This window comes from Plutella xylostella, chromosome 11 (genome assembly GCF_932276165.1).
Source record: "Plutella xylostella chromosome 11, ilPluXylo3.1, whole genome shotgun sequence".
NCBI classification, from domain to species: Eukaryota; Metazoa; Arthropoda; class Insecta; order Lepidoptera; family Plutellidae; genus Plutella; species Plutella xylostella.
Window position 1 is genome coordinate 3906215 of NC_063991.1, and position 15419 is coordinate 3921633.

General features: G+C 36.6%; 2 protein-coding genes across 5 annotated transcripts in view; both read left to right on the forward strand.

The window, feature by feature from the left end:
* LOC119693291 (zinc finger protein 1 homolog) overlaps positions 1-15419 on the forward strand; it is a 538991-nt gene that overhangs the window by 381928 nt on the left and 141644 nt on the right. The window lies entirely within an intron of this gene.
* Positions 8981-11671, forward strand: LOC119693348 (zinc finger protein 184-like). Its single transcript, XM_048623984.1, has 3 exons — positions 8981-9159; positions 9563-9709; positions 9792-11671. Exons 2-3 carry the CDS (start codon positions 9592-9594, stop codon positions 11252-11254), a joined length of 1581 nt encoding a protein of 526 aa, XP_048479941.1. The 5' UTR covers positions 8981-9159; positions 9563-9591; the 3' UTR covers positions 11255-11671.

A 15419-nucleotide genomic window follows, 5' to 3' on the forward strand; every position in this document is an offset into this window, starting at 1 on the left:
TAATTTTTCACTATAACATGACCTATTGTTCATGCCTTGGGAAAATTTCTGACCTTTTAGGTATCAATGTGTCTTAAGCCACACAAAATCAACAAATCTCAAAATTATTAAAAAAAATTGACTTTATCGTCATCTAGAGCATTTATTTCAGCAATACAATCCTGAAATATGAACTTAAAGTGTTCGTTGCACAGTAACTTTCTTCATGTATTGCACCCTTTTTTGACCTGCTATTTTTCTTATATGGACATAGTTATAGGCATGTACCCTCCCTTCTTTAGGGTGTTTTTTGTTGGTCCGGTGGTACAAAACGGGAGACTTGTACCACGGGACCAATAAAAAACACTTATGTACTGTCCATATGTAAGATTCTATTGTTATACGTGGTGTAGTTATAGGCAGAGCTATTTTTCCAGGTAAATTCTTCGTAAAATTAACTTGTTAGTAAATTAACAAAGTTATATCGTAAATCGAATGTAAACTGAAATAGACACATACCTAAATTAATTTACATTATTATTACCAAAAAAGACTGAAAAACTAACAATATTTCATAACAATTGTAAAAAAAATAACTTTAATTTCACTGACGCGAGTGCTCGCGCAGTGAGCATTTTGCCGCCCCGTGTGACACACTCTCTTCAATTCTCTCTTCCTGCTGTAACCTGTGCACTGAATTTCTCCAAATTTACGTAACATGTAGAGAAGACCGAGAGGGCAGCTACATGGACGCTGGACCTTGAGGAGTGCATAGTTCACAAAATAATAAACATTATTTGCTGAGGGCGGCAAAATGCTCATAGCGCGAGCACTCTAGGGTTAATAGCTAACACAGGCTTGCCATAAGGAAGAGCTCAGTGATTACGACAGTAAAGTTGACTTCAGAATGAATGTTTATTCAGTAGACATTGGCATTAATATCACCTATACAAGGTGTATGCCACAGCACATATTTTACCACTATGTTGGCTGATATTGTTTGAGCCCGGATTTGAGTACTCCTCATCTAGTGTACCCACATGGCAGGTGGTTGTCAAATGATTTTGCCCAGGTAGCTTTCTATTACCAACATTGCACAAGTTTGTAGTCTCTGGAGAGTACAAACATGAGATAGCTACAAGTCTAAGTGCCTATTATTGTCCTGGACTTTTGTTCACCAAGTTGTGTTAACATTTGGCCTTTATGAGCCTTTCTAAGGATCTATCTGGTAAGGTGCCTATATTATATTGATTTTTATATGTATACCATATACCTACATCATGTGGAGCCTATGACTGATGGCTGTGAAAATACCTATCCAATTATCCATATTGGTTGGGCTATTGAATAGTCCCTATAAAGTGTTTACTTGCATTTATGGTGGATTATATTGCAGTAGTAAATTGTTTATCAAGTATAGATAGAGATGATGAGCGGTTCTGAAACTTTATATTTCAACCTGAGAGAAGGGTGTAAGCCTAATAGCTGTACAAAAGCTGTTTCTATTCTAACTGGCCCTTTACTTAAGTAGGTTGCTACCTACATGCAGGCTTGACTTTTTAAAGACTGTTGGTCCTGTAAAATCTTGGTAAAATTAGTCATGTTTGATTGAAATTGGTACATCTATAAATTTTTCCGTGTACCTAGAGACTAGTCATCACCCATGTATATCTCAAAAGGAAAATTATGATAGTGTACACATATAGTCCAGTCAAGGAATGAGGTGTAGAGTGCGTGAGCAGGTAACTCAGCGATTCCTTCAGAAACTTGTTCAGGGGGCTTAGGTTGTTAACATACCAAAAGTCCTGACTCCTAGGTGATGAGCGGGGGGGAGGAGGGGGGGATAAAGATACGAATTTTTGTTTTTTTGCTTATATCTCAAAAACGGTGCATCGGAGACAAATATTATAAACTACTAAAATGGAGGTCTTAAAATTATCTAAAACTTTTATATCATATGTTTTTTTCTAATTACTAACCGTTTTCGAGCTATTATTACCCTCGGAAAAAATTGAAATTTACAAGAAAAAGTATTCATGTCAAAAAATTCATAAACATTGCATCATATTGTCTTAACCAATTCATAAACGAAAAAAATGAAGAGGAAAGAAGTTGTAGATTTTTTTATTCCCTTTTAGAATATATTACATATGCTGGTCAATGTCCAACCCGCCTAAAGTTAGAGGTATTTTAAACTTGCATTTTGGTAGAGTCACTGACATAGCTCACCGAATTAGTAAGGTTAACTGTGAGTAAAATAGCTGTACCTTTAGGTGGGTTGGACATTAACCAGCATATGTATATATATTCTAAAAGGGAATTTAAAAATCTACAACTTCTTTTCTATTCATTTTTTTCATTTATCAATAGGTTTAGACAATATGATGCAATGTTTATGAATGTTTTGACATGAATACATTTTTCTTGTAAATTTCAACTTTTTCCGAGGGTAATAGCTCGAAAACGGTTAGGAATTAGAAAAAAACATATGATCATTAGTTGAAAATATTTCTCTCCGATGCACCGTTTTCGAGATATAAGCTAAAAACCAAAAATTCGTACCTTTATCCCCCCTCCTCCCCCCCGCTCATCACCTAGGAGTCAGGACTTTTGGTATGTTAACAACCTAAGCCCCCTGAACAAGTTTCTGAAGGAATCGCTTAGTTACCTGCTCACGCACTCTACACCTAATTTTGAGTCATTTATTGACTGGACTAATAGACAGCAGCTGTCATGTAATCCTATTGCAGTAGGCTATTCAACTACCTAGCAAGGGTGGTGCAGTGACATAAGTCTAATACAATCCATATTTCTGTGCTTTATAAAGTTCAATTTTACTTCAACTAAAAAGGAATATTACCTAATAATATGTATTTATTTATTTAAACTGGAACACCAGCAGCTTATACAAGTGTATGACTACCTAATAGGTACAAATTACCTATGGTTATGTATTACCTAGAGGGCCTATGTAATACAAATTGATAGGTATTCCTCACACCTGGATTGGTCCTTTACTAGTTCTAGGCTTATTTATGTTATACTTACTTACTTAAATTAATAATGGTATGATTTATGATCCCATTAGCAACATAGTTACTTACAGATCATAAGTGTAGGTAAGTATGTGACATGTTGTGTATCACACTAGGTATGTAGTGGATACACACCTATTGATCATTAACTAGAGTACCTATGTACTTATAAATTTTGTTTTTAATTAATTTTCTTTCTTTTAGGTGCAAGTACCTTTATGATGAAGGTGCATTTTAAGTATGTTTCCTTTACAACTATGATGTTGTCTAACAGGAATCTTTATTATATTTTACCTAAAAAGGAGATCACATAGCGTTTAGATTTTCTAATCTCTTTCACCAGCAGATAACAAACAAGTCTTCACTCAACGCTGTGTGTTTCGAAAGAACACATAATAGACCTGTTTTGCATTACAACAAAACAGATATTATGTGTATGAAGATTGTGTTGTGTGTGTGAATTGTGTAATGCAAAACAGGTCTATTTTGTTGGAGTTCGTTGAAAGACATAAAGAGCTTGCTGTTGACAGGTACCTGGTTGAATTTGGGGGTTAGTCTGTGAAATAAATAAACTAACCTCTCTGCACATGACAAGTGACAGTGAGTCAGTGACAGATAAATAATCTGTTTCCAAAAAAAACAAAAGAAAAAGCGCGGGAACCATTGAAAAGACCAGGCGGGATTTTCGAAAAATTTATTAATAATATTAATTAAAACTACTGCAAATACGTAAATTACTAATAAAACCAATAAAAAGTTTGTTACATACACAATAAATTAAAAAATAGCAATGGGGAAGGTGAGAACAAGAAAAAAAAGGAAGAAGGATGATGAGGGTGAAAAGTCCGACGTCGATACGACGTCCTCCGAATCAGAGGTCGAAGTTTTGGATATTTCAAAACCTTACTTAGTTACAGATTACAAGAGGCGTTACCCAGAGGATTCCGGAGCTGCAGAGTTTGTTGTTTTCGTAGAGTCCTCCAATGCGGAGATGCCCATTGGAACAAGAGACCTTATGTCCATATCGAGTTGCATTAAACGATTCAATAAAGGGGTAAAATACTTAAGATCGATGAACAAATTTAAAATTGCAATTTATTTTGAAAAGGCCAGCCTTGCAAATGCCTTTCTGAATAACTCCACGTTTCTAAAGGATTATCAATTTAAGGCTAACATTCCAGCACAAAGCACAGAAATTACTGGTATTATTAAAAATGTGCCTACCAACCTGACTAACAAAAAAATCTTCACCATGCTGTCTAGTTACAAGAAGATCATATCTGTAAGGAGATTTACAAAGAGGACAAAGATTGACAACAATTTTATTCTACAGCCCCTGCAGACTGTAGCCATCACCTTCGCGACGTCAGTTCTTCCAGACTACGTCGACTTGGACGGATGGCGGCATGATATTACAGCGTATGTTCCGCCAGTCAAGCAATGTTTCCGGTGTCTCAGGTATGGCCATTTAGCAAAGTTTTGTAAGAACTCGGAATGCTGCTCCATCTGTAAAGAAGAGCACTCTTTCAAAGTATGCACAACACCTATTGAAAAGGCAAAATGCTTCCACTGCGATGGCAATCATGTCAGTATTTCAGCACAGTGTCCAATCAAACAAAAAAAAATCCAGGAAAACAGACAGAAAGTTAAGCCACCATCATTTGCTGACATATTCAATAATGAAAGTTTCCCCCCTCTAGGTCCAAAGAAGCCTCTTGATCTTCTGTCTCTATTGAAAAGTAATGACAAGGCACTAAACCTTTTAGTGCAAAGCATCATAAAAATGATAACATTAAATAAGACCCAAGATACCCCAATATCTTCTAAAAATGTGTTAGAAGTATTGAATGATATTTGCAACCCCAGTGAAACAAAAAATATTAGTTCCAATTCACAAACAAATTAAAGATTGTACAGTGGAATGCTCAAAGTTTGCTATGTAATCGACATATTTTTACAAAATTTTTGTATGATAATAATATTGATATAGCTTTAGTTTGCGAAACATGGCTTAAGCCTACACAACGCTTAAATATTAAAGGATACTCAATAGAACGCAATGATTGTGGTAATAAACATAATGGTGTTGCCATAGTCATTCGCAGTAGTATAAAATATAATAGATTAAATACATATTATGATGACTCACTCCAAAATATAACAATTAAAATAATATATAATAATAGCTCTCTCACCTTAGTTAGTATGTACATACCAACAAATTGCACGCCATCTTTTAAAAAAAATAAGTTAGTAAATTTAATTGATTCTTTACCTAAACCATGTTTTGTATCAGGCGATTTTAATGCTCATCACACCATTTGGGGCTGTCAATCCGTCAGTGCTCGTGGAAGAGATGTCCTGGACTCTATAAATGATTGCAATTTAGTTTTATTAAATGACACTTCACCAACCACAGTAGGAACAAATATCTGGAGACCAAATGGTTTAGATTTGACAATAGTTAGTCCTTCTATAGCTCTTAATTGTAACTGGACAGTTCATGATGATCCCCTGGGAAGTTATCATCTACCCACAATAACAGATATTCTATATAATACAGTTAGCGATCCAACTTTAAACAACTTTACTTCTCAAGATTACATAAAAGAAGTAAAAAGACCAAACTTACGTCTAATAAATTGGGCAAATTACTCAAAGCTAGCCAATAATTTAATTAAAGAATTTAATGTTAATTGTTCCGATCCTTTACAGTCGTACTATGACTTCTGTACCATTTTAAATAAAGTGGTAGATCTATCTATGTTTAGAACGAAATCCCATAATGTAAATAATAATAGTAAGCCAGCAGGAAACCATCCTAAATATCGATATTCTCCTCTTCCATGGTGGAATGAAAAGTGCGCTAATGCTGTGCAAAAAAGTAAAGAAGCATTTATTGCATTCAAACAGGATCCTAGTGAATCAAATTATATTAATTTTAAAAAGTTTCAGGCTGAGAAAAAACTAATTATTAAGTTAGAGAGAACAGATAGTTGGAATAAATATTGTTCAGACTTAAATAGATCAACTCCTATTTCAAAGATCTGGCAATCTATGCGTAAATTTAATAAATCTTACAGTAAAAATACCAAACTCCATAACAATAGTGAATCATCTTGGATTAATAACTTCTTAAGAAAATATACACCTGATTTTGTTTCACAACCACTGCATTTAAATAATACCTCAATTAACCCCACCAATAGTTACATTAATATTCCTTTCACTTTAGATGAATTAAAAGCAGCAATTAAATCACGTAGAGACACCACCTTTGGCTTAGATTGCATTTCATACAAAATGTTACAGAATATTAATACAGATAGTCTACACAAATTTTTACACATTTTAAATTTACTCTGGGATAAATCAATAATTCCTAAAGAATGGAAGCAAGATTGCTTGGTTCCAGTTCTTAAAGCAGAAAAAGACCCAAATGATGCAGATTCTTACCGACCAATAGCTTTAACATCCTGTTCAGGCAAACTCTTTGAGCAACTAATAAAACAGCGTCTTGAGTTTTATATTGAAAGTAATCATATCCTTCCAAGAAATCAATTTGGGTTTCGTCGTGGTCGATCAGCAAGAGAAAGTATAGGTCATCTCTTCCATGATATTAACACTGCCATTAACAGTAATAAACATCTTATATGTATCTTTTTTGATATTGTAGGCGCATTTAATAACATTAACCATTCAGTTTTATGTACAACTCTTTCTTCTTTGGGAATACCTGAAAAATGCGTAAGGTGGATTCATGAATTCATTAGTGGAAGGGAAGTTTATGTAAAAATTAGCTCTAATTCAATTTATGGACCCAGATTATCTACTAAAGGCGTTTGTCAAGGTGGTATTTTGAGTCCTCTTTTGTATATACTTTATATCCATAGGCTAAATGAAATGTTAGGATCAGAAGTAAACAATTTACAGTTTGCTGATGATTTGGCTATTTATTGCAGTGGTGATAACATCTCAGACACAAGTAAAAAACTAAATTTAGCTTTAAAAAAACTTCATAGTTACTTTCAATATTTAAATCTAGAAGTTAGCCCTACTAAAAGTAAAATAGTAGTATTCTCAAAGAAAAAAGTTTCAACAGTTAAGATACAGTATAATAATAATTTGATACCAATTCATCCATTTGCAAAATTTCTGGGAGTAATATTTACTCATAACCTGTCTTGGTATAAATATGTCGATTGCATAGCAGAGCGAGCTCTACGTTCTACAAATATTTTGAGATCTTTGGTTGGCACTCAGTGGGGGGCCGATTCCAAGATTCTTTTAACTTTATATAAAGCCCTAGTTCGAAGTCACTTTGACTATAGTTTTTTCTGTTACTGCATAGATTCAAATTTAGTAAGTAAACTTGAAAAGATTCAAAATATTAATTTAAGATTAATTTTGGGTGCCTTTAAATCAACTCCTATTAACTCAATGCAAATTGAGTGTAACTTGTGTCCAAATATCAGATTTAGTCATTTAAAATACAATTTTATTCTAAGATTGTTGTCTGAAACTGACAATCTTCTTCTTTCCAAACTATTGAAGTATAATTCTTATCATTTCCTATGTCATAACATCCAACAGATTTTAACATTTAAGAGTGAATATAATATTCACAATAGTACCACCTTGCCCTGCTATGGGGGAACATATGGAAGCAAATTTTGTAGCCTTAACATTGAAATAGATAGGACACTGACTGACAAATATGCTGTTTACAATAGATTGGATGAATACAGAGACTTTAAGCAAATTTATACAGATGGCTCTAAATGTATCGATAACGTTTCTATGGCATATTATGTTCCTGATTATAAATTGGGTCATGGCTTAAGATTACCTTCTAACGCAAGCATATATACAGCAGAAGCTCAGGGCATTTATGCAGCCTTAGAATACATAGAAGCAACTAACCTCAATTTCAAGAAATGGTTGATAATTTCGGACAACATGAGTGTATTAATGGCTTTATCAAATCCTTCTTATAGTAGTGGCACAAATTACATCATATACAACATCAGGCAGATTTATAGCAGGCTTTGGCTCAATCAAGACAGAGAAATCCGCTTTATTTGGACACCTTCACACATTGACGTTTCTGGTAATGACCTCGCCGATAAACTTGCCAGTTCCATAGTAAAAAATCCCAATATCCAACAAATACCTATTAAAAATATTAAGTTGCCAGGTTCAGACTGCAAAGTTTTAATCAAGAATATTATAAAAGACCAATGGATGACTCATTGGCATGAAACAATCCAAATTAAAGGAAAATGGTACAGCTCTATCAACTCCGAGATTACTCAACCCTGGTTCATCAAAGGAAAATTTATAAACAGAAACTTTTATTCAACTATTTGTCGTTTAAGACTTGGACATGGCAGATTCAATGAACACCTTTTTAGATTAAAAATGATACCTTCCCCAAATTGCACATACTGTAATAACGATATAATTCAATCCCTGGATCATATATTTTTTGATTGCTCTGCATTTAATATACAAAGGATTATTCTTATTGACAATTTACTGGATTTATACAAAGAAGCCCTGGATGTCCCGCGCTCTATTCAGGATCTTCTCAAGAATACGGATACATTCTACCCCATTTATGACTTTATTAACCGACTTCGAAAAAGGAGGAGGTTCTCAATTCGTCTGTATGTATGAAAAAAATAACAAATACTTACCGGAAAAATACACAGTACCCTGATATGACAAAATACTTAACGATAGATAAGGCTATAAGCCTCGACAATATAATACTAAAGACTTGGTTTCGACCTTATATTTACAAGAAAATTTGAAGATTACAACGAAAGACAAGGCCTTTGGCCTTGAACAAAATCACATAGAAGACAAAATTAAATAAGACCAGGCGGTATGGGATAATGCCCTTAGCCTTTTCCGTGAAAAGGGAAAAAAATTACCAAAAAAAAAAAAAAAAAAAAAAAAACAAAACACTTAACCTAACCTAATACTACTTCTCTTGTAGCGTTTAATTTAATCATATTATTTTAATAAATACCTATTGACATCTTTAGAATTTCATTTATTGCATAAGAAACGTACAGCTCTCAAAACTGCTAATTATTGGTCAATAAACTGCGGAAACAAGTGATACTCACTCACGCAGGTAAGAGATCTCTATAACCATCAAGATTTACATCATCTCGAGTCGAGATAGTCAACACTAGCATTGGAAAGCTCTTAAACTACTACTGTGCTACCACAAAAAACTTAAAACACTGTTAAACAAGTGTTTAAAACGGAATTTGACATATTTTGTACGTGTTTGACAGCATGAAACACCTGATAAATACTGTCTTAATTTTTTTTGGTAAGGCCCCTAGTGTTTTTGTATATTACAGTGAACTAAAGTCAATGAACAGTGTGATTAAAGCCTTATGAGTTGTATAAGTACTAAATTATTGTTATTACATGGTCTTGTGTTTATTTGTATAAGGGTGGTTTCACTTCTAGCTCTCAGACTATGATAATATAAAAGTATGTTCTTAAGAACTATCACTTATTTCTAGTGCCTGTTTCTGCAAATGAGCAGTATAAGATGGAGGACGACATAGACATAGAGGAGCATGATCTGTTGAATGACCCGGCCTTGAGAAGTGTGTTTCCAGATCTTACCATTTTGAAAAGTGAAATAATTGATTTCAATATAAGTGCAGGTAAAATTCTATTATCTCTTTTGAGCTCTTTGGGCTAAAAGAAATATAAATTGAAGGTTTTCTTATATCCTATACCTTTCAGAAACTCCATTAGAAACGCATGTTCTGGAGAGAAATGAAAACCAACTGGATGGCACTTTGGCGGAGAACAGTGGGAGTCTTCCTCCTGTGTGCCCCACGCATAACACAGATGTCAAACCTGACATCATATGTATGGATGTTGATGGTACAAAAACTGTTGTTGGCGATAAAATATCAGGATCTGATATAATAGTCTCTCAAGTTTTTCAATTGAATGAATTTTATAGCAACAGAATAAAACTGAACAGTAGCGAAGAACAAGATGTGAACGGTATCCTAGAATTGGACAACAATAACATTAAGAAGGAGGACATGTGTAATGATACTGAACCAGATGCAGTGATCACGATCAACTCTTATGGAGAAAATAGCAGGAGAATAACAATATTAGAAAAGTATTTACAAGTGAATTTAGTGCTTACAGACTGTTATACATCTCTATTGGACAATAACTGTTACTGTGCTCAGTGTGCAGTGTTGTTCCCCACCACTGAAGCGTATAGTGAACATTACACGAGCACACACACCGAGACCACTCACTCAACTAAAGCCTCGGCTTCTCTTGTGAAACGTAAACAAATCATATGCCTACGTGAGAAAGCATTTGTGTGTGACTCCTGCATGAAAACATTCAGCAAAAAAAGAAGCTTGATAGAGCACATGTTAATTCACACTGGCGAAAAGCCATTAGAGAGTGACATTTGCAAGAACACATCTAGGTATTCGTCCACGATGAAAAGACACAAGTTACTTCACACTGGGGAAAAACCATTCCAGTGTGAAACTTGCAAGAAAACATTCAGATATATATCGGCTTTACAACGACACAAATTAATTCACGCTGGGGAAAAGCCCTTTCAGTGTGACATTTGCAAGAAATCCTTCAGTCAAAGAAGTGCTATAAAAAGGCACAAGTTAATGCACACTGGCGAAAAGCCATTCCAATGTGACATTTGCACGAAATCATTCTACCGAAGACATCATTTGAAGGGCCACAAGTTAGTTCACACTGGCGAAAAGGCATTCCAGTGTGAAACTTGCGAGAAAACATTCAGATATGTATCGGATTTAAAACGACACAAGTTAATTCATACTGGAGAAAAACCATTCGAGTGTGAAACTTGCAAGAAAACTTTCGACCGCATAAGTTATTTGAAAATTCACATGTTAACTCATAGTGTCGAAAAGCGGTTCGAATGTGAAACATGCAATAAAAAGTTCATGCGAAAGAATTACCTGAAAGCGCACATGTCACTTCATACTCGTGAAAAGGCATTCGAGTGTGGTACATGCAAGAAAACATTTAGACACTACACCACACTGAAAAGACACAAGTTAATTCACACTGGCGAAAAGCCATTCCAATGTGACATTTGCAAAAAACTGTTTAACCAAAGAAGTGCTTTGAATAGACACAAGTTACTTCATACCGCAGCACAGCGATATGATTCTGAGGGAGTCTGACAACAATGTGAGATCCGGGAAACATGAGGAAACATAGTACAAACCACATTTCACAAAACTTAAACTGATGACATTACCAAGCTTGTACATTTATGAAGTTGCAGTATTCGTCAAATCGAATTTAAACACATTTACAACGTTAAAGAGTAAAAGGCACGAACATAAACTATTGTGCATTCTCGAGGATGACAGCTCTCTTCGATAATAGTATATTTGGAATGTCTGTTAAAAAAAATAACCATTTACCGCAAGTTATAAGAGAGACTGTTGTAATTATGATTCAGTTTAAAAATCCATTAAAAAAACTTTTAGTAGCAAAGACATATTATAATCTACGTGAATTTTTTGCTTACAATCTATAAAATAATATATTATGACTAGCTTTAAATTATGTAATTTTATTTGTAATGGTATGCATGCACCAAATACTGATGTGATAAAAAAAAAAAAAAAAACACGCACTCACGCCTCGTATTAATGTACTCCCTTGCGGGGTAGGCAGAGGTGCATTGCTGCACCCACTTTTCGCCAGAGTGTTATGTTAGTCCCAATGTAATAGAGGGCGGGCCTATTGCCATTTTACGGGCACATCCAAGACCCGAGAACAAATATCTGTGTTTAAACAAATATCTGCCCCAGCCGGGAATCGAACCCGGGACCATCGGGTCAGTAGTCAGGGTCACTAACCACTACGCCATTCGGTCGTCGTGGTTAGTGACCCTGATGGTCGGCGGTGATGTGATAATTTATTTATTTATTACAATAATGTAAGTAAGTTGTCACTAAGAATATAATTTTATGCATTGATTTTTTCTACTGTTTTTTTGTACTGTTTTTTTTTGTAATTTTTTTTTATATATACATATATATATAAATTACAAAATTATATATATATATATACATAGAATATATACTACTTAAACAGTACATACACTAAATAAATAAATAAAACAACAAATAAATATCTAATAACTATAAATAAATATAATATATTATATATACAGCGTGATTGGAAAGTCAATGTATTCCTTTAAATGGGTTGTAGTCGAAGGCATTTCCAGTCGATTGAACCCCATAATGCATTATCCGAAAATCAACCATTTCTGAGTTATTTAAGTTTTAAGTTTTTTTTTAAATTTTGCCAAAATTTCTGTTTAAGGCTGTCACTAAAGCTGGAAGAAAATCAGAATCTGTCAAATCTAGTGAGGGGGGGTTGAGGTATGCGGGGCGTTCTACGGACAATGACATGAAATTTTAACATAGTACTCGAAAACATAAAAGTGAAGACATGCCACTTTGTTAAAAATATACTAAGTAAGTAATATTGTTTTGTGATACGAAAATATTTATTTTTATTTGAAAGTATTTTTAATATTTAAAAATTAATTATATATAAGGGGGGCTTGTCGCTCACGTCCGTAGGTACAAACCCTAGTTACCCTACACGTGCCCCCTGGGTGGTGCTAACGAGTGACAACGCCGAATGTCGGGCGGCGGTAAATCGACCCGACCTCCTCTCCTAGCAGAGGCGGCGATCTCCCGCCGTAAAAAAGGAGAATCACCAACACGCCTGCCAAGCGCGGTGATTATGGCAAATACACCTCCTAATGATGGAAAAAACAAAGCCCCGGCCCCCAGTCCCCGGCAGCCCCGCTATCCCGGACTCCGGTAGCGGTCACGGTAACGGCGGGGCAGGGGGTGCGAAGAATCTCCGGCAGAGAGTCGGCTACCAGCCCAACCGACCCTTGCACCTGGCAACATATAACGCACGGACACTGAGGGAAGACGTGAAGATAGAGGAGCTGGAAGAGGAAATCAACAAGTTAAAATGGGACATTATAGGGTTATCCGAAGTCCGACGAGAGGGAGAGGATACGGAAATTCTCCAGTCCGGAAACTTGCTGTACCACCGGGAGGGCGACCAACTGTCCCAAGGGGGTGTCGGGTTCATCGTCAACAAGTCCCTCGTCAACAACATCGTTGAAATCGGAAGTGTGTCGACACGGGTTGCGTACCTCATCCTGAGAATATCTAAACGATACTCAATGAAGGTCATACAGGTTTACGCACCCACATCTAAGCACACCGATGATGAGGTCGAACTTGCGTATGAAGACGTATCGTCTGCCCTGCGTAAGTTCACTACTCATTTCACGGTGGTGATGGGAGACTTTAACGCGAAACTCGGAAAACAAGAAGGCGGCGAGACGAAAGTGGGGTCACATGGATTTGGAGTCAGGAACCATCGTGGGCAAATGCTGGCTGACTTCTTGGAGAAGGAGGGCCTCTATATGATGAACTCCTTCTACAAGAAGAAGCCACAAAGGAAGTGGACGTGGATTAGCCCCGATGGGAAGACTAAAAACGAGATCGACTTCATATTGACGGATAAGAAGCACATATTCAATGATGTCTCAGTGATCAGTAGGGTTAAGACCGGCAGCGATCACCGACTCGTAAGAGGCACTTTGAATATAAACTGCAAAATAGAACGCTCCCGTCTAATGAAGTCCACGCTCCGTCCTACTCCTGCTCAAATCCAGGATCCCGAAAGCTTTCAGTCTGAGCTTTGCGACCGCCTGATATGTTTAGAGAATTGCGTTACAGTTGACGATTTAAATAATAGGTTTGTGGAAACTGTCCGAGAGGTAGGATCGAAATATTTTTCGTCCCGAACCAACCGAGGACCTCAAAAACTCTCAGATGGGACTCTGAGTCTCATAAGAGAACGGAGAGAAATGAGGTTGCAGTCTTCAGTTGATATGGTCGAATACAGACGTCTAAACAGACAGATCGCCAAAGCAAGACGTTGCGATATGAGACGCTACAATTGCAAGCGCATTCAAGACGCAATAGAGCAAAACAAGGGCTCCAAAGTCTTTGCTAGAGTTCGATCTGTTCGGCAGACTCTGTTGACCCAACTGAAGACCGACACTGGCAACACCGTTTCATCAGTGCCCGAAATTCTGGGAGAAATTGAGAGATTCTACGGACAGTTATACACCACAACACAAAACCCTATTACCAGCGGTGCTCACGACAGCCGAGCGCCACTCACCCGACACTATACCGAAGATATTCCGGACGTCAGTCTAGACGAGATTAGTATAGCTCTCAAACAGCTAAAAAACAACAAAGCTCCGGGAGATGATGGAATAACAACAGAACTTCTGAAAGCCGGCGGTAGACCGATTTTAATAGCACTTCGGAGGCTGTTTAATTCCGTCATACTCGAAGGCACAAGCCCGGAGGCATGGAGCAGAAGTGTAGTGACTTTGTTCTTCAAGAAAGGCAACAAAGCCCTATTGAAGAATTATAGACCCATTGCACTTCTGAGTCATGTGTACAAGCTGTTTTCGAGAGTTATTACGAATCGTCTCGAGCAAAGACTCGACGACTTCCAGCCACCCGAACAAGCCGGGTTCCGAAAAGGCTATAGTACCATAGATCACATACACACGCTTCGGCAGGTTATACAGAAGACCGAGGAGTATAATCTACCTTTATGTCTAGCGTTTGTGGACTATGAGAAAGCCTTTGATTCTATTGAGCTCTGGGCGATGCTTCAATCTCTTCAGCGGTGCCATATAGACTATCGCTATATCGAGGTGTTGAGATGTATGTACAATGCTGCCACAATGTCAGTTCGATTACACGAACATAACACAAAACCGATCCAGTTGCAAAGGGGCGTGAGACAGGGAGATGTTATTTCTCCGAAACTGTTCACCTGTGCACTGGAAGATGTTTTTAAGCTTGTAGAGTGGAAAAGACTGGGCATTAACGTCAATGGCGAATATATCTCTCATCTACGATTTGCTGATGACATAGTTATTATGGCGGAAACGCTGGAGGAGTTAGGCGAAATGCTCACAGACCTCAATGATGCCTCTAAACAAGTTGGGCTGAAAATGAACATGGACAAGACAAAGGTCATGTCGAACGAACATGTTTCATCATCGCCCGTAACTGTAGGAGGTGTCACCATCGAAGTTGTTGATCAGTATCCCTACCTAGGACAAGTGATCCGATTAGGTAAATCCAACTTCGATAAAGAGGTAGCTCGTAGAATCCAACTCGGATGGGCAGCGTTCGGGAAATTACGACACATCTTCACTGAAAACATACCTCAGTGTCTGAAAACAAAAGTTTTCAATCAGTGCGT